The 20,784-nt window shown below is 36.0% G+C and overlaps 1 protein-coding gene across 4 annotated transcripts in view; it reads left to right on the forward strand.

Annotated features, from left to right (window-relative positions):
- LOC122357594 (protein diaphanous homolog 1) overlaps nt 1-20,784 on the forward strand; it is a 96,209-nt gene that overhangs the window by 71,284 nt on the left and 4,141 nt on the right. For 3 of the 4 annotated variants that reach the window (XM_043257009.1, XM_043257010.1, XM_043257011.1), the window contains 9 exons: nt 10,174-10,272; nt 10,392-10,486; nt 10,857-10,958; nt 11,895-12,134; nt 12,399-12,528; nt 13,053-13,177; nt 13,525-13,689; nt 13,944-14,085; nt 17,590-17,676. In XM_043257009.1, the coding sequence (XP_043112944.1) occupies nt 10,174-10,272; nt 10,392-10,486; nt 10,857-10,958; nt 11,895-12,134; nt 12,399-12,528; nt 13,053-13,177; nt 13,525-13,689; nt 13,944-14,085; nt 17,590-17,676 (1,185 nt within the window). Of the gene's footprint in view, nt 1-10,173; nt 10,273-10,391; nt 10,487-10,856; nt 10,959-11,894; nt 12,135-12,398; nt 12,529-13,052; nt 13,178-13,524; nt 13,690-13,943; nt 14,086-14,213; nt 15,001-17,589; nt 17,677-20,784 lie in introns of those variants that run through there. The other variant, XM_043257012.1, reaches the window with a different exon arrangement.

Genomic DNA, 20,784 nt, shown 5'->3' on the forward strand with positions numbered 1-20,784 from the left:
GAAGCTGACAGACGCTCTGAAGTGTGTGTGTGTGTGTGTGTGTGTGTGTGTGTGTGTGTGTGTGTGTGTGTGTGTGTGTGTGTGTGTGAGAGAGTTGTGCTTCACCCGTGTGTGACGACTGACTACACACACGGCTCACGGACGGACAACATGAGGTGCGCAGCTGTAGTTCACACACCTTCAGCGCAGCGTCAGAGTCGGTGTGTGTGTGTTCATATCAGGGTCAGATCTCACTCACAGGAGTCTCACACACAGTCTCATTCATGTTTGTGGCTTTCTAAACTGTGCTCTTTGCTTTAAAGGTAAGATTAGGAGCATACCAGCCAGCCATATTGGTATGAGGCAGCATTATAGTTTTTCTATTATTATTATTATTTTATTATTTATTTTTATTTTTTTAATTCAATTATCAGTTTAGTTAGATCAACTTGAGATGATCACATTTATTTTTCTGACTAACGTCTTCATTCTTCTTCATTCTTCATTGGAGTTTTAATAGAAACAGTTTTTTCTAATAGTGTATCTTTGATATACTATTATAATTTTATTCATATTTTGAATCATATTTTCAGATTTGTCTTCATTTTTAAAGTTTTAATTGGTAATTGTGTCTTGTTATTTTTATTACCTCAGCAACTTAAAAGTTTTGAGTAAAATATATATTTTTTTAATTTAATTAGAGTTTGTTTGGGGTTTTTTTTGTTGTTGTTTTTTTAGCAGATTTTTTTAACCATTTTAATGTTTTAAATTTAGTTTTAGTTAATGATAAATCTGCATAACAATGAAGAAAAATAACTATACTAAAACTATAAATCATATTATATTAATATTATTAATAATATTATATAATAATATTAACAAATGTTATTTTAGTCAGTATATAAAGTATTTTTATATTTAATTATATACATATATATATAAATAATCTGTTAATATTGACCATAATATCAAACAGCAAATACTTTTTAAGAAATAACATAATCAAAGAAAATATTATATATATATATGTATATTGTTACAAATTGGTGATATAGGTATTATTGATGCACAAAATTAATATTTTTGCCAGCATTTCTTTTGTCTGTGTTTCTAAGCATGTTTGTAAGTTCTTAATCCTAGGAAAGAGGATCTCGCTTGTGTGTGTGTGTGTGTGGGAGCATCTGGTATGTTTTACTTCAATCATTGATTTCCCTGCAGATCTTAGGAATATAACATCTGTCACTCTTTTAACCTGAACTATGTTGAGCAGATTAACCAGTCCTAAACTAGTTCACACACACAAATAAGCGGGACCCCAGCAAGGATTTCTGCTGACGTTTTAGAATTTCTGATTGACGGATGCTAAGATGCGCGGATGTGTGTTTGGTTAAACGTGAATAACATGTTCATGTAATAAATGATTGCATCCTTTCAGTGCTTCTAGAGACGTGTGTGTGTGTGTGTTTGAACACGTGTACTATATGCATGCATGCATGATGTTTTCTATGCACCCCTGGCTTGGCCTGGTCAGAAATCATGGTGGGTTTGTTTTCCGCTCTGGTGAGTTGACAGGGGCGATATTAAACCTACAGCTATCACACAAACACACACACACACACACACACACACACTCTAGTGCCCATGATTCCGCTTGTGAGGTTTGTGTATTTGGAGTATGCTACATTTCAGGTATAGAGAATCAAACCCATGGCCTTGCTGTTGCTAGCCTCGTTCTCTACTATTTTAGCTACAGAAGAAAAGTAGAAAACTGCTATTTTTAAATAGCAATAATGTTTCAGAATATTATGGTTTTAAATGTGCTTCTAAGCAAGTAATTAAAACCCCTGGTGAACAGACTTTTTAAATAATAGATGAATAAATTAAAAATCACCACGATATTCTATTAAAAAATAATTTATGGTCCACATAATAAAAATCAAATGGAACTGAAACGACATGAGAGTGAATAAATGATGACCTTTTTGGCTGAAATATCCTTTTAATCCATCATATGATACAGCGGATGTGTGTGACGGTCAGTTTAGCCAAGAAGCGCTCCTCCTTTCTTTCTTTCTTTCTTTTCTCTCTAGTAGTGATGTTCTTATCCTTTATGGCCAGTGAAGGAGGCCAGATCCCTCGAGGATGGACAGAGAAAGACAGAATAAGAGATAATGTGCTTCTGAAGGTTGTGTGAGTGTCTGCGGCGCTGGTTTCTTTAATTGGATGGTCCACTGTGAACTCAGCACAGAAAGAGGTCAAACAAACCAAACCATCACAGCGAGACCCTTAGGAGCTGGCTGACGGCATGCTGGCTGTGTGTCTGTGTGTGTGTGTGTGTTTGTCTCGGACAGGGAACGTCACGAAAAGAGAATGTGTGTGACTTTATGACAGGCATAAATAACACGCACAGTGACGTGATTATTTAAAGGGACAGATCACCTGAAAGAAAGAAATCTGTCGTCATCTTGTTATACGGAGAAAAGCAACGTGAACATTCCGATAAATATCTTGTTTTGTGTTTTCTGGAAAACCAAACTCGTGTAAATCACTGGGTTTTATGTGACCTGTCTCTTTAAGACAGACATTTTTGGTTTGTCTCAGAATTGGAAATCTTACGTCCGGCTCTGCACACACACACACTTACAGTCTCCTTGAAGTGACATTTGATGTGTGCGACGGAGAAAGCAGAAATTGTGTTGTGTGTTTCTGTAGGGCAAACCCTGAGCTGGTCTCTTGTGATTGTATACAGTATATGCGTGTGTGTGTGTGTGTGTGTGTGTGTGTGTGTTTTGTTGGCATTTCTGTTTGGTTTTGCTGCTTGGATCAGATGCCTGAAGTCTCGCCCAAAGCAGAGAATGAGAGACAGAGCATGTTCACAAGAACAAACACAGCTACAGAGTTTGAAGATGATCTGTGTGCATGTGTGTTTGATATCTCTAGGCGTGCGTGTGTGTGTGTGTGTGTGTGTGTGTGTGTGTGTGTGCGTGCACTAGAAGTGTAATGGTACTCAAATACGATAGTTTGGTTTTGACGTCACTGTTCTGTATGTTTTCGACACAGCACAGCAGGGGAAGAAAAGTTAACTTTTTTGTTGTTCACTGAAAAAATTATTTCTTTCAATAAATTCAAATATAATAGGGGGGAAAATGTACCTCAGCTTATGCTTTAAACAGGGAGGCCTTTTGCATTACAGCTAGCAACAAACTTAATTTGATTAGCAATTTATTTTTAAATATAATTAACACTAAACTTTAAAATGCTGTGTGCAAACATGTAAACTGCACATAATGCATTTTTTATTATTATTTTTTATTGAACGATTGTATTGATGAATAGTGACAGTAAAGACGTTTATAATGTTACAGAATAATTCGTTTTTAACCATATCATTTTTTTTTTTATTTCTGTTCGTCAAAAAATTCCGAAAAAATAAATTGTACCACTATTTCATGTATGCTTATATTGTTTGATTTGATTTGATTTTTTTAATGCAGAGATTTCCAAATAAATTAGCAAACTTAATCAATATTAATTCATATTTCATATCTTAATATTCCATAATTTAACGAATCGAATGATTGTCTGATGTTTGTCACAAGGCATGTAGATAAACAGATCATTTGCTTCAGGTTTTTATTAAATGCTTTAGATATTACTTATAGGTATAGGGACCAACAGAGATTAACACATTGACTGTTTATTAATTCTTATAAAGCATGTACATACTGCATGACCATATTCTACATCCTTAATCCTACACAATACCGAAACCTAACAGCAAATTATGAGTTTAATAAGCCGAAAGTCATAGTTAATGGTTTAATAACGAGACTTTGACCATAATATATAGTGAGACTGCATTTAAATGCTTTTTTTAATGAATTATTTGTACTCTTTCCCTCATTCAGTCACTAGAGGGCAGTGTTTTTATCAAGCATCACACTAGATTGTTCATTTTACACACACGGTGACATTGATGAAGTGTAAGTTGTAGCAGCTGTTGTTTAAGAGCTGTCAGTGTGTGTAATTACATGTTGGAAATACACACTGATCTATTAACACACACACACACTCCCGTATCTGCTGCGTTCACACTGACCAAACTAAATCCTGTTAGATAGATCTGTGTTATTGATGTCCTTGAGTGCGCGTGGTGCGTTTAATTGTTTATTGAAATGTGTGTTTGTATTTGCACAGATGTGGATCGATGTGTTTTGTTCCTCCTCTGTGTGTGTGTGTGTGTGTGTGACCTTCATATTTGTGCGTACAGTCACCTCAGCATCTTATTAACTTCTCAACATCCAGTGTGTGTGTGTGTGTGTGTGTCCTGCAGGCTCCCTGGAGCTCTGAGCTGTGAAGGAGGGACAGATTGACTGAGTCATAGACCAGTTTCGCTTATTACACTTGTGTGTGTGTGTGTGCACGTGTGTAATTAGGTTGCTGTAATTGCTGTAGTAAATCTTGACGTGGGTCTGTGTGTGAGCGGATGGAGCGTTGATTTAAAATCATTACACTGTGTGTGTGTGTGTGTGTGTGTGTATGTGTAGTACGTTTCTAATCTATCCTCACATTCCTGGGAGTTAAAATATGATTGTGTTTAACCACTCTGTGTGTGTGTGTGTGTGTGTGTGTGTGTGTGTGTGTGTGTGTGTGTGTTTATCTGATCAGTAATTCAGGTCGTACTGTGTTTGTGCGTCACTGCTGCAGACCTTCATGGCCAGAGGAGCCTAGGACACACACACACACACACGCACGCACTCACACTTTTTCTCTCCTGAGGTCACTTAGTGCCAATGTCACAGTCAAGAAAATGCATTAACATTTATATGCCAAAAACAACTTTATCACACTTACTCGCCTTCCTTTGACAGACTGTTGAACGTAATTACACACTTTAATTGAAATAAACGAGTCTGTGTGTGAGGAAAATCTGAAATCTCACGCTAGAAGCCCTTTTTTTCTATTGGTAAACTCTTGTCAGTTGTTAATTTTCTGTAATAAATCAGTCTAAATGTTTAGAAGTGAAATGCTGCAGTTCACAGTTGATCCAATAGATGGCAGTATGACACCACAAATAGATTTATATATACAAAATAAAATAAAAGACAATGTATGCTTTTTATTGTATGTATGCATTCTTTATACATTGATATAATTTTAACATAAAATGTTGATTGTTCATTTAAAAATATTAAGCAAATGCAGTTTGAATATATAACTTTCAACTATCCTTAGAACAAATACTTTTTTTCCTGTAAATGTACAAGATGTATATAAATATATATTTCTGCCTTTAAATATCCTTTAAACAATATTCGCTATGTTTATTTGACTGTATGAGCATTTTTTATGAATTTTTAAATACATTTGTACCATATTATATTCTCAATACTTATTTACTCTTTCAACATTTTTTTATTTACTTTTTTTAATCTATATCCATTTATTATTTTATTTTAATCTATGTACACTTATATAACATATTTACATGCTATGTAAAAAAAAAAAATGTTTAACAGTTTTGAAACAGTTTACATTTATTTTTATCAGATATCTTTATAAATGTATACTTTTTTGTTTTTGTCTTTATTAGCTGATAAGACAATGACATTCACAAATTATAATCTTTTTCAGTCATTGTAATTTACATTTAGTTTTAAGTATACAAAAAAAGCTGAAATCTAAAGAAATAATCTGAATACGGTGTAATACTGTATATCATACTGTATTCAGAATGTTTTTAATATTCAAGCTGCTGCTGCTGCTTTCTTTCTTTTTCTTTTTGTCACTTTTGCACTTTCTGGTTGTTATTTTATGTAATATCTGTTGAATATATCATCTTTTATTATTTTTCACCCTGCACTTGCAGTGTTCATGCACCAGGGGTGCGCAAGTGAGCACACTCCAAACCCCGCCCACAGCCCGTCCCCCTCTGTCTGCCCCTCCCATTTCCTGTGGGTCCACCCCGCCCCCGTCACACCACACCCTGCCATCTGGCACTGAGTCACCCCTTCACTCCCCCTCATTCTCTCCGCTCTCATTCCTTCCTTTCCACACAAAAACAGGATGAAGGGCCCCTTTCAGCTCGAGGTTACCCTCAGCAACCAGAGCCCTGGAAACTCCCCACACACACTCACACACACACACACACACACACACAATATCATGGACATTTAAAGTTTAAAGGGACGGCGTCTCTCATCAGCTGCTGCTGTGTTTTATATTTAAAGCCCCAAACGACGACCACCTGCTCTCTTTCTGTCTCTCTCCAGCATCTGTCCCTCTTTCTTCTCATTCTTTCTTTGTGTTGAACTCCCTGCATTCCTGCAACCAGCAAGTTTTTTCTATTAGATTACTGAAGTATGGAGAGTTTGTTTACTTGCTGACAAGTACATTCCCCTTGTCTCAGGAGGAGAAACACTCTGTCCTTAAAGACTTTGCCTGTAAATATGCTTGTTTGGGTTTAAAAATGTGTAATGAAACACTTAGCTGTTTCAAATTACATTCTCAGAATGTTGGAACAGAGCGAAATCCTTCACTAGTTGCTGCAAGACACTAAATCCATTCCACAAAGAAGCGTGGGTTTTTTTCCCATCTTAAATTTTTTCCTACCTTTTCCATCTGCTTCATTAAAATATAAGAAACATTCAAGTTATGTCGACAGTGCAATACTGTCTGTACCATAGACACTAGATAAAGTTCTAGCTGAGTATTCAGCATAAACTTTAATACGGATTTCAAAAACAAATCCTCTAAGGTAAAGTTTAGGGTTTTGAAAGAAGTTGAGTGTGAGTTTGTGCTGCAGTGCGTCAGTTCGTCCACTAGAGGCGCTGGCGCTCCACCATAAGCTTCCACAGAACAAAGGAGGCTGTCATCAATGCACTTTAAACTAAAAATACTCTAATGAAAGAGGGGCAGATGAAAGAACAAAGTTTCTCTTTGTGCGAGTGGATTGCATTGAGCTTGTGTGTGGTTTGCTGATGAGCTGGAGTTCACTTTAACATGCTGGACGTGTCTGTCTGTCTCTCGCTGTGACCTTCCACTCGCATAAACTCTTGCCTTGTATGGGAAAAGAAGAGCGGCTGTGTGTGTGTGTGTGTGTGTGTGTGTGTGTGTGTGTGTGTGTGTTTAAAATGAGATCAGGAGTTCCAGAAACAGCAGACATGATGTCTGTGCTTCACACTAAACTGATATATGCAGAAACTGATTTTCATGTAAGAAAGACAAAGAGACAGACAGGACACAGAAGTGGAAAAACAGCTGGACACTTACAGAAATAAACATCAATGTGTGTGTGTGTGTTAATGGAATTAAAAGATTTATAGTTTATCACAAGAAGTGAGCTGAATGCAACTAATACGTCCTTTAAAAACGTTTGTTTGTCATTTTGGTGTGTATACGCATATATAATGTACAGTATAATATGTTACTATATGTGTAATATATAATACTGTATATTTTATGTGTTGCAAGTTTTCTTTTACGCTTTAGTTTTGTCTGTAGTCATGTTTGTCTTTATGGAGAAAAAAGCAGAGATGATAAATGATATGTGCTGAATTGAAGGTGTGTGTCGGTGCTCTTTTGTATGAAGCAGCTGTGTACTGAGACTGGATTCCATGAGAGGAAGATAAAAGCCTGAATGGATGAAAAGACCTCAGGCAATACAAAAATACAAAAGACAGCGGGAGTTTTACAACGCAGTCCAGAAACAATAACATTAAAGAGCCTGTGTTTGATAGTTCCTGATTGTGCTGTGTCACACACACACACACACACACACACACTCTGAAATGTTATGTTAATGTAACACAGATGTGCTGTGGTTGTGCTGCAGTTCTCATTGCGACCTGAAGAGGCACCATTGGTTCATAAATGAGTTTTGGTATCTCATCTATGTGTGTGTGTTTGTGTGTGAGAGAGAGAGAGAAAGAAGACCAGCAGCCATTTTGAACGCAGATCCCATTTTATGAATCGCAGGCAGTGGGTAGCATAGGAGGGGTGTGTGTGTGTGTGTGTGTGTGTGTGTGTGTGTGTGTGTGTGTGTGTGGGCTCTCGCTGAGAGCAGAATCAATCACACACTGACCCACTGACTGAGATTTCAGGCCATAACGTGTCATAGATTAGTATAGCTATCTCTCTGTCTAGCATTTGCTTTCTTTTTATTATTCCTTAGTCATAAATTCAAGATGCCTGTAATTTAAGCTTCTTTCTTTTGCATAGTAAGACGTTTATTTACATAAATGTGATTTCTAATAAACTATTCAAAATGCAAATTCTTGGAAATTCTGAGTTCTGAACTCATTTTTACAGTTACGTATTAAACTGCAACTAATGTCTATGACCTTTGAAAGGTTACATATTTTTCCCTGTTCATTTTATTATAACAAAATAGAATAAATAAAAAAATATAAAAAAATTATATATAAACAAAACTTAATTAGAAATGTCACTAATTTAAATTAGTTAGAATTTCTCAACGATAAAATAAAAATTAAATAATTTGTTAAAGCTAAATAAAGCAACTTAATAAAAATCTAAAGTAGTACTTAAAATGTTGTTGTTTTAGAACTTTAGAATTTAACTATACTTTTTGATGATTCTTTAATCAGGTAAAGGTCAGGTAATTTTAGATTAATATCTAAACAATTGCTTTTATGTAAATCCTCATTAGAATTTCAGTGCATTTATACCTGTGTGTCTTACATAAGTGAACATGAGCAGCCATTAAGACCTGATGTGTAAAATCGAGAGTGAGTGTGTGTGTGTGTGTGTGTGTGTGTGTGTGTGTGTGTGTGTAATGTAATCCAGAGCTACTCACTCTGTTGAGCGGTTCCATATGCTGCTGTAACTCAATACACTACACACAGATGCCAAACACGAATGTACTGCTCGGAAATGAGGTACAAAGAGAGAAAAAATCAGCCTGTAAATGGAGGAGTGAAACTATTCAGAGAAAGAATAAAATACAGACATGAGCGTGAGAGGATGGAAGAGAATTACAGGCCAGGCTGCAGATAGAGATGAGGATGTTTATCTGATCTTGATTGTGTGTTTCAGTGATTATCACACACACACACACACACACACACACACACACACACACACACACAAAGCTGATGGTGATCTGATGCTGTGTGTGTCTGTGGGGTTTCTCTGGAGGCTCGTAAGTAGTGTGAACTTCAGTCTTCACGTTTCATTAAAGCTGTTGGACGTTTGACTCTCGACCTGACCTCTGACCTCTTCCTGCTCCTCACAGTCTGTCTTTAGAACAGAAATACCAGCACACTCATGTTTTTATGTGTGTACAAAGATCCTTTTCTTTTCTATATTAGATACTTCCTAAAAACTTTGCCAAGTCTGTTCTTTTGTAATTTTGAGCCATACGATACTTTTTTTTTTTTTACAGCTGTCATGCCTAGTAAAACAAATTTGTGTATGACCTTTTTATTTTTTTATTTTTATTTTTTGCATTTCATTTAAGTAGTCATTTGATTTAGTTGATATTGTAGTTATTAAAAGTTATTAAATACAAAAAACTAAAGTTAGAAACAAGTATAGAAATAGAAAATAAGAAATAAAAATTTTAAAATGGAATATCAAATATCAAAAATAGATAACATTTTATTATTATATAGCACAATAAAAAGTCTTATTCTTTAAAATAAAGCTGGAATAATATTAAATATGAATATTAGGTAAAAATATTGAATATTAATGTCACACTAGCAACTAGCTCAAATAAGTTTTAGTGAGAAATATTAAAAACTAAATAAATATTAAACAAAATAAAAAATAATACAATTATTAAAACTATATACAGTTATATAAAATTAACGTAGAAATAAAAAAATGAATAAAATCTGCTAAACCACAAAATTGCTGAGAATAATCTTAAAATGTTAATTTAAAAAAATCAAACAATACTAAAATGACACCGCTATGTTGTTACAACATGTTATTTTAAAAGTACAAATAACATTATTCAGTATACTGCATGTATGACAATTATGGTGTTTAGGTACTTCTAGATAAAGTATGGCAAATAAAATTGGACACTGATGTCACTGTACGCTGATAAATCTCTATGAAGTGAAATAATGTGTATGACAGAGAGATGTGTCCAGTCTTCAAGAAACATCATCATTTGATATCTCAAATACTCAAGAGTGTTTACCCCCTTTCTTTATTTTCTAGGTAAAAAAGAACAAGAAGCATCAGAGGATAAGAAGAATGCTCAGAAGAAGAAGGTGAAGGAGCTGAAGGTGCTCGACTCCAAAACATCCCAGAATCTCTGTGAGTAACAGCTGAGCATGAACCTTCATTCACATGTGAAATATCTCACTAGTTTAACAACCTCATTTATAGTGTTGTTTACTCAGATCTGTGTGTGTGTGTGTGTGTGTGTGTTGCAGCTATATTCTTGGGTTCAAACAGAATGCCTTATGAAGAGATGAAGAATGTCATCCTGGAGGTCAACGAGAAAGTTCTCAACGAAAACATGGTGCAGGTATGAAAGAGTCACGTTCAGTGGATTTTCTCGGTGGAAAGCAATCCAGCCTGACTCGTTTCATTTTGCATGCAGGAAAACAACTTACTTTGAATTAAAGAGAATTCAATCAATAATAACCATGTGTAAAATTTGTTGTTTTGATGTTAAGACTATATCTTGAAGATCCTTAATCTTAAAATGAAGAACATTTTTTTTCAGAAAAGCAAATGTCTCTGAACGTGTGCGACCAGCTTTATCGAATCGCCGAACTGTATTCGTAAAAGTTTTGGTGGCCAAAACAAAATGTTTACTGGACACAAACAGTAAAACTGGCATTATCTTTTCTTGAGCAGTTACCTTGTGTTAAACAGACTGCTGTGTGTTTCAGAGTTTGCTGAAGCTGCTGCCGGAGCAGGAACAGATGAACACATTGTCGGAGATGAAAGACGAGTACGAGGAGCTGGCCGAGTCCGAACAGTTTGGAGTTGTGGTGAGAGAAACCCTTACAAGCACTCCTGTAAAAATGTTGTTTTTGCCTGTAAAGGTGAGGGACAACAATAAAACACGTGTTTTTTTTGTTAAATAAAGAGAAAAAAAAACTGAATATGCTTTCTGCTGTCTCTCTTGAGAAGGAGCACAAAAACAAACCAAATTGTCCAGAAGTCAGTGAATATTCGCCTCGCAGGCATGATAATATATATATAACACTTTAAAATACTAATTTAAAACAAAATGAGTTTGAAATAATTCAAATCGAGAACAAAAGAAATGTAATCCGTAAAGACGTTTGTCTATAAAGGCTTCCAATGAAGAGATGGTCGAGATCTCAACTTAATTTTTGCGACTCAGAAAGCACTAGTTTCAAAAATCTCATTTCAAAAATTCAAATATCTCCTCACTGTGTGCGTGGTGTTGTTGTTGTTTTTTGAGGGACGTTGTGCTAAGATTTGCACGCAGGACAAATAGCATACGGCAGCATTTAAGCACCGCATTGAAAAACTAATAACTTATTAGCTAAATATGATTAACGTCATAATATTTTAAGAATAAAGTCAAAAATGTGATTTGAAAGTCAATGTGCCAGTTTCACCTATACTCCGCCTGTGGCACCCAACCTGTCTGTCTTCACATTTAACACGAAAAACAACAATAAAACATAGGCTTTCAACATGCATTTAAATGTTTATTTGTTTATTTTGTGCTGCAAATATTCTATGCACATATAGTTATCTTAATGCAAATTATAGAGCGTAAAAACACATTTATTGTTTGTATTTTATAATGAAATTGACATAAGACTAAGACTTTGTGGTATAATAAGCAACAAATCGGAACAATTGTTTTGTTGTTAGTTTGTTTTTTGCATGCGGCCCAGGGGCTGACTTCACACACAGCCGCTCAGATACGCGTGTACCTCTCTCTCTAGATCAGTTCAGTGAAGCGCCTGAAGCCCCGTCTGACCTCCATCCTCTTCAGACTTCAGTTCGAGGAGCAGGTGAATAACGTCAAGCCGGACGTGGTGGCCGTGACGGCCGCCTGCGAGGAGCTCCGGAAGAGCGAGAGCTTCTCCAAACTGCTGGAGATCACACTGCTGCTGGGAAACTTCATGAACGCAGGATCGCGCAACGCCAAAGCTTTCGGCTTCAGCATCAGTTACCTGTGCAAGGTGATTTCCAGCATCTGCACTGAGTTTGACGAATGCTGTTTGCATTGCCATAAAGAAACGTTCTACTCCATTTTCTGTGAATTAATAGTTTGTCTCACGTATCTAATAATATCTTTCTAAAGAACATGTGATTTGTGCCTCTTATTTAGCTTTTAAAATATAGCGAGACAACCATTTGGGCCCTGTTTCCTGTGGAAAGTGTGTGATGCCTGAATCTTAACGTTGGCTGTAAACAAATGTGTGTGTGTGTGTGTGTGTGTTTAGTTGAGAGACACTAAATCAGCCGATCAGAAACAGACTCTGCTGCACTTCCTGGCGGAAACGTGTCAGGAGGAATATCCAGAGGTCATGACCTTCCCAGAGGAGCTCATCCACGTGGAGAAAGCCAGCAAAGGTCTGTCTCAACCTCATCAATTGTTCTTTTATATAAATCAGCATTCAAATATTTTGGTCAATAAGATTTATTTTTCTTACTCAACAAAGATTAATTAAAGTGACATGATTTCAAATAAATGCAGTTTTTTTTTTTTTAAGCTGTAAATTCTAAAGAATCCTGGAAAATGAAATATATATAAGTTTCCACAAAAATATAAAGCAAAGTTGTTTTTACCAAAAATAATGTTTCTTGAGCAGCAAATCAGCACATTAGAATGATTACTGAAAGATCATGTGACGCTGAATACTTCAGTAGTTATGCTTAAAAAAATAACTTTAATTGCAGGAATACATTTTAGTTTTATTTATATATTACAATAGAAAACATGAATATTCAAGTGTAGTAATATACTAGATTTTTACTGTGTTTGATCAGATGATTGCACCCTTTCTAAGCAGAAGAAACTTCTTTCTGAATCAATGAAAATTGGTTGAACAAAGTTTATTTATATTCCTAATTTTTTCTCTCTCTTTCAATCTCAGTGTCGGCAGAGACGCTTCAGAAGAATCTAGATCAGATGGGAAAACAGATTAAAAACCTGGAGAAAGACATTGAGACGTTCCCCCCTCCACAGAGCGACAAAGACAAATTCGTGGAGAAAATGACCATATCCTTTACTTCCTCCTGGGCCTGTTGCATGACAGGAAGTGTCACTTTGGTTTCCACAGTCATTTCCTCAAACAATAATGCTAAAAACAAATACATTGTCAGCGATCCATTGTGATATCACATCCTGTTTGGCTTCCAGAACAAGCATGATGTCGTGAATTCACGAATGATAATTCATTGAGGAAGTTCGGGAGGATGTTTGATGAGGGGATTAACAGCTAATTGAATGCATTTAGTCTATTTTTTTTTTTTTTTTTTTCAGTATAAATGTAAATGTCGAGCTCTACGTGAGTGAGTCGCAGTGAATGATAGTAGCGTGTGATTTTTCTTGACAAAGTTGTGTACAGTTTTGTAGCTACGGCTGGGGAGCAATTTGAGAAGCTCAAGCTGATGCATGAGAACATGGAGAAGCAGTACGAGGATTTGGCCAAGTACTTTGTGTTCGACCCCAAGAAAATGAGTCCAGAAGAGTTCTTCGGTGACCTCAACAACTTCAGGAACATGTTCCAGGTCAGTACTGAAAATATGACCAATATTTACCTTGCAGATGGTTCAGTCCTCAGTCTGTTTTAGTATATTAAAACAGAATATCAGTATGTCTAGACAAAACTTTGTCGTAAATGGACCAGACACTGTCAAAACACACACACTTTTCCGTTTCATCAACACTTTATAAACTTGATTCTCCTTCAGCTGAGCAAACACGAGAAGATTTGAATCAGAAATCTTGAGGTCCTAACGTAACTTGCGTGTCTGTTTTACAGCAAGCAGTGAAAGAGAACCAGAAACGGAAAGAAGCAGAGGAGAAGATTCGTCGAGCCAAGCTGGCGCGAGAGAAGGCGGAAAAAGAGAAAGAGGAGAAACAGAAGAGAATGAACGCTGGACAGATTCCCAACATCAACGATGGTAAAGATTCACACTGTGTGTGTGTTAGACACATCCAGGTCACATTTCTCCTCAAAACAAGACGACTTCGTTTTTCAATTATAATAATTTTCAAGTATAATTTCTTTTATTCTCTATTCTTTTTGTGGTTTTGAGTGAAATATGACATGGACTTTGTGTGAGGTTCAGACCATCTCCAGCTCTCCTGTGAGCGGCTTCTCTTTCCTGACACGTCCCCTTTGTGAACACGGTTTCATCTTTTTTTTCACGACACACACTGATTCACACTCAATATTTAACGTGGATCACGTGAAATCATTGGGCCACAGCATTAGATCTAATAAATAAGCTGTCTCTCTAGCAGTCTTTTTGCATGTGTGTCTATGTCTATCTCTCTCTCTCTTTTTGTGTGCGTGTGTGTACTGACATCTGTGCTTTATGAGGACACAAATGTGTACTACAGCATAAACATTGTTTGTGAGGACACTTCCTGTGTCCCCATAAAACAAAAGGTTAAAAAACACATACTTTGTTTTATGAAATTCCAAAAATGCCAATAGTTTACTGTAAGGGGTAGGTTTAGATGTAGGGCAATAGAAAATATGGTTTGTACAGTATAAAACCATTACACCTATGGAGAGTTCACGTAAACCACAAGTGTGTGTGTGTGTGTGTGTGTGTGTCGTTCTTCTCTCTCTCTGTGACCTACTTTTCTTGCCTGGCTGTACTTTGAAACTTTTGGGGCTCCAAATTTCCACTCATTATTTTTGCAGACCTGTTTGCGTTTGAGGGAGGATGATAGAAAAACAATGGTAAAAAGAAAACGTCTCATTTGTTGTTCTCAATTCTTTACCAAATGTGAGTTAACATTGCATTACATTTACATAATTTATTAATCGATTAATACTAGTTATTAAAAATGCAGTTGTTCGTTAATGTTTACCTTTTTAAAAATGTTTATAAATGTTCCATATAGCATTTAAGTTTTTTAAATGCTGCAAAAATGGTTTTTATTGTTAGTTTGCTAATCAAAGTGGTTATTGTGTAAATTAGGAATTGACTAAAGTTGATTAATGATGTGGCTATGATATTTGTATTTATTTTTTATTAGTTTTTTTGTTTTTTAATGCTACTGTTTAGCTATGTTTTGTTTAGTTTTAAAAATAATATAACTTTTAATTTTTGTTTTAATTGCCAAATCCACATCTGTTATTTTAATTTTAAGTTTTAATTTTAAGTTTTCTTCCAATACTCAAATTGTATTTCACTTAACAAAAATCTTTCTTAATAGTTTCAATAATAGCAGTTTGTGAAGTTCTGTAAAAACAGCATTTAAACAAGTTTAGTTGCTTTTGCAGCTAACAAATCAGTCTTATCAGTTTAACAGCAATACAGGAGAGTATCTGGACTGAAACCACTGAAAAATGTCTGGATGTCATTTAATTAGACAACAAAACAAGTGTCATTTATTATCTAATCACAATCAGACTGTTTAAAGCGACTAAATACTTTGGTAACTTATGAGATTTGATTTGCATACAGGTGACGGTGAATGTCAGTTGAGTAAAAACACATGCAACACACACATTCTTTTTTTTTCGGATTGCACAAGTGTATGTTACATATGACTCTGTATACACACTCTCTCACACACACACACACACACACACACACACACACACACACACACACAGAGGGTTCATTGAAACTCTCAGGGCTAAATATTTGAAATGTTTGTCCTTGACATTCCCACGTTCTCAAACACACACATTATCTGTAGTTTAGCAGGCAAACCCTGAGAGTAATACACATTAAAAGTATTTCCCACGATAGTCACACACACACACACAATACAACGCTGAACCACAGCAGCTAGTGGGGATGGTCAATAGGTGTCAGTGTTGTGTGTTAGATACTAGATGTGTGTGGAAACAGATGTCGCGGTGTGATTGGTCTGTGTCCTGATGATGCTCATGTGTTTGTAATCTTCAGATGAAAGACTGTGACTTTAATTGCTGATTATGGTCTAATGCAGCTTAAAACAGGAAAGAAATTCATCCAGAATGTGTCTGTGAGGGGAGTTATTGTGCTTCACTACCAGTCTGGGCTGAACTGTGTGATGACACCGTTTCCACCTAAATACTGCCTTTAAATGACAACATTACACTACAAACAAACTACATTTTTACTATTGAAACAGGCCGTGTAACTACATTGGTTAACATGAACTGAAAATCAAATGCTTCTAAAGCATTTCTAAATATTATTTAATTGCAGTTTAATTCTATTTTTAAACATATTGTTTTTAAAATTGAATGGATGTGAAATTACAATGAATTATTGTTTTTATTAACCAACCCTGATTTATGTAAATCATCATTATACATTTAACAGCGTTTATGTATATATAAAATTTAATTTATATTAATTAGTTAAAACAAGGAATTTTGCTCATCATTGTAGCAGAATACAATGGGTGCAAAAAGGTAATAATTCATAATATACTATATGTATTTGTTTTTTTATATTAAATAAGCAGTAATAAAATATAATAGATAATAAAATAGTATAAAATAGCATAGTAATAGTGTAAAATAAGAAACTTTTAAATTACAAATCATTTAATATTACAAATATTAAAAATCATTTAAATTACAGATCATTTAGCACGTGGGTTCATTAAATAAGGACAAGTTACATGTATATTTGTCACTTTGATCCACCAGCATACTGTAAAACTCCTGTAAAACAGGAGAGTGTGACCATGATATTTGATGGACACAGCAAAAAGAGGAGTAAGATCTATTATGTGTTATAAAAAGTAAATCTTAATTTGAAAAAATTTAACTGATGCGATATGTAATTTCTAAAAAGCAGTAGATCGGTGTGCTGTTCCTGTACCACACCTCATGGTGGTGTGTGTGCACTGCAGACAGCTCTCAGCGCGAGTGTGTGTGTGTGTGTGTTTGAGATTTAGGTTGTCAGGTCAGATGCAAAACCATCTGGCTGCAGGGATTACAGTGAGTCTAGCTCTGCGTGTGTGTGTGTGGGGGAGGTGTGTGCTGGTGTTTGTGTGTTTATGGAGGAGGGGAAATTAGACCATAAATCTTTAACCTTGTGTTGCATGGAGAGGACCTGATTGAAACCATGTGCACACAAACCTTATTTTATTAAATATTTTCAAATCATGCTATCCTTCCCCTGTGTGTATGTGTGCGTGCGTGTGGTACAGTATTGCTCCTGGTTCAGTTGTTATCTAGGTTAATGCATCAGTGTGTGAAAGATAGGGGGCGCCATCTGCTTTAACTTGTCTCTCGGAGGATGTTTACATTCCCATGATCCTTTGCTCCTCTCTCATCTGATGTCACTGTGGCTCAGACTGTTGTTCTGAGATTCTTTGTGTGTTTCAGAAGTAAAACTTCACGTGTACCAATAATACTTTGCGTGCTTCGAATAGCAATGAGAGTATTATATATGTGTAATGTTCGTTATGCGTGTGTTTAATGTTGCGTTTGTGTGTTTCAGACGATGAGACTGGCATCATGGATGGTTTGTTGGAGGCACTGCAGTCTGGAGCTGCTTTCAGGAGGAAGAGAGCACCACGACAAGCAGGTAACACACGTCAGGTTAAAGTTGGTTTATCATGTGCAGGGATTGCTGGTGTTGAGGGAACGCATAATGCATAAAATCACTATATTACAGGTTACCATAGTGAATTGATACACAAGAAAAGCATAGAATCAGGACACACACATGCCAAGTATTTGATTTCCAGCAAAAGCATGATCAAATGTGTCATTTGAATGCACTTTGAATAAAAGCATCTATTAAATGTATAGGTAAAATGTCAAAATGTTCAGGGTCTGATTTTTTTTTTTGTGTGTGTATTTAAAAAAGCATCAGTAAAGACGATGATGTTATAAATGTTTTCTGTTTAAAATAACTAGTTCTTTTGAATTTTCTGGTAAAATGCATCTCAGTTTCAAAATCAGCACAACTGTTTTCAACATTCATGAGCAGGATATATTCCTGGCAGCGAATTAGAATAATTTCTGAAGGATCATGTGACACTGAATCTTTTACATAACATAAATAACGTTTTAATATATATTCTCATAAAAATTTTATTTATATTATATTTTTTAATGAATTGAAATGCAAAGAAAAATGCTAAATATGTATATTTTTGCATATTTAGATGTTGTTCAGAACTGCACACAGTAGTGTGTGCTTTACTTTCCCTCCTTTTACTATATTTTAGATGCAGTGCTCTGTGTGTGTGTGTGTGTGTGTGTGTGTGGATCTGTCGTTGAATGGATCCAGATGTGCTTCTATGTGGCAATAATGTCTGTCTCTCTCTCTCTCTTTTCTCTCCGCCTCCGCATTCCCGCGCTTTTTATCTGTTGTATTTAGTTCCATTACATAGTCTCCCTGGTTTTTGCCCCCTTCATTCCTCTCGTCGATCAGGCCATTTCTACTACCATCTTACATTCCCTATCTTTCTGTATCTCTCTTCAGCTTCAAACTGTTCCTTTCTTGGAATCGAGTCTAAATCTCAGTATGTGCGTGTAGCATGAATCATCAGTGCTGTTTTTTGTATTTTTAGCTTTTATGTAGCAGCACACACACACAAGCTCTGTTCCAAAACCTAGTGGGCTCCCTACCTAGACAGTATGCTGAGGCATCATTGGAGTATTCTTGTTTGTGGAACGGTGTTACAACCATTGGAGACGTGCCTAAGAAGTTAGGAGGGAGCTGACTATGTAGTCAACACAGACGGAGCTACACATGGCGCCTGTGACTCAAGCCCTCAACATATGCCACACACACACACACACTCATACATACCAACACACACCCATTCTGACCACTTTTTTGTTCTGCATATGGATGAGTTCGCTCTCTCTCTCTCACACACACAAGGAGTTTAGATGCCTTTATACAGACCTTAGGCATGCAGTGTGTAGACAGAGGACACCCTGTGACCTCTGACCCCTGACCCTCTGCATGATGATTCATCAGCCAATCAGAGAGATATTGAGCGACAGATGGCAGCTGCTGCTTAATCACATGCTTACAAAGATACAAATACAAATATATGCATATTATGTGTAACATATGTGACGTGGAAACTACATAGAATTTAACCCAAATAATTCAGAAAAATATCCAAGCAAGGCCTTACATATTTCTTGCCAAAATGATGCTCATGAAAGTACATGATGATGATGAAAGTACATACTTGATATTTAGCATAAACATTATTATATATATATATATATATTTTTTTTTTTTAATTGAAATATTTTTCCTCAAATCATGCATTAATAGGAAATGTATCTTAGTCAAAATAAACACCATATTTGATAAATTCCATACAGATGTTTTCAGAAACCTTGTTAATTTTAATTCTTCACAACCTGATTATAATTGTATCAGATCAAATTAAATGTCCATGCTAGGTCAAAGAACATGCGTAAATTCCATTTTGACTTTTTTAAAAGTGCTATATAAATTGGCACGCACATCCTAATCTTGTAACCTATTTAGGACATATAGTATGCAAATGAAGATGTAGCCGGTGTGAGTGTGTCTTGTTTTTAGGCTGTTCATCAATATACACACATCTGCCATGTCGTGACCCCACACACACTCTTGACTCCTGCATGAAAGAGACGCACAGCCAGACTCACACAAAGAGACAGAGACACACCCTGTGCCCAGCACTCACAAACACACAAGATCACTTCATAGAGCCCACAGAGAAACACACTGTGTGCCAGATGTCCACAAAACACACACACACACACACACCTCTTTTGTCCAGCTCACAAACATTGGGGCAGGACACACCCTCAAACCATCCCACCAAAAGAGCAACACACATATACACACACACACACACACACACTGCTGCTGGAGGAACAATACCACACACACTTAATCATGTTAGACACACACACACACACACAGAGTCACACGCTCTGCCTCAGGGGGGAGCTCAACACCTCCAGACTGCGTGAAGACTTGCTTATTTTTAGGTTCGTTACCCTGATGATAATTATCTCTGCTCTGTTCTTACACCCAGACAGTGTGAATCTCTCACACACACACACACACTAGCAGCAGTAAAAATGACATTACATTTAAATTTAGCTTTGCATCGAAACAACAGAACGATCCTAAGCAGAGGATGAAACTAGATGAAAGCCAGGAGAATGTGAAGGCGGTTCAGATGTGAATCTGTCATTATGTGGGCCGTTTCTATAACGTGTCTCTCGCTCATTCTCCTCTAATTAAAGAAGTTAATTAAACCACACAGCTGCTCATGTGACACGTCTAAAAGGAAACACGTCATCTTCAGATGTTCTTTTATGTGATGCAGAAGAGTTTGAGATGCATTCGTGATCCCAAAGTGTCAGAAGACTCGATCTTTCAGTTAGTTAGTGTGACACTGGTGGTCAGCAATGTCAGTGTGTTTAACCAGGTGATTGTTTTTTTGTTGTTGTTTGTTTTTTATAGTTAATTAAAAGCTACTTAATATTTTTGTCTTACAAACCCTTTTAAATGCTTTATTATTTTGTCTGCTATCCCATTACACACATCAGAACATTGGAAAATTAATATATACATGACTGACATGTAAAATGGCATCTTAAGACTTATTTTTAAAAATATGAATTTATTTGATGCCCAAACACAAAATGTATTAAAAACATA

This window comes from Puntigrus tetrazona, chromosome 14 (assembly GCF_018831695.1).
Source record: "Puntigrus tetrazona isolate hp1 chromosome 14, ASM1883169v1, whole genome shotgun sequence".
NCBI lineage: Eukaryota > Metazoa > Chordata > Actinopteri > Cypriniformes > Cyprinidae > Puntigrus > Puntigrus tetrazona.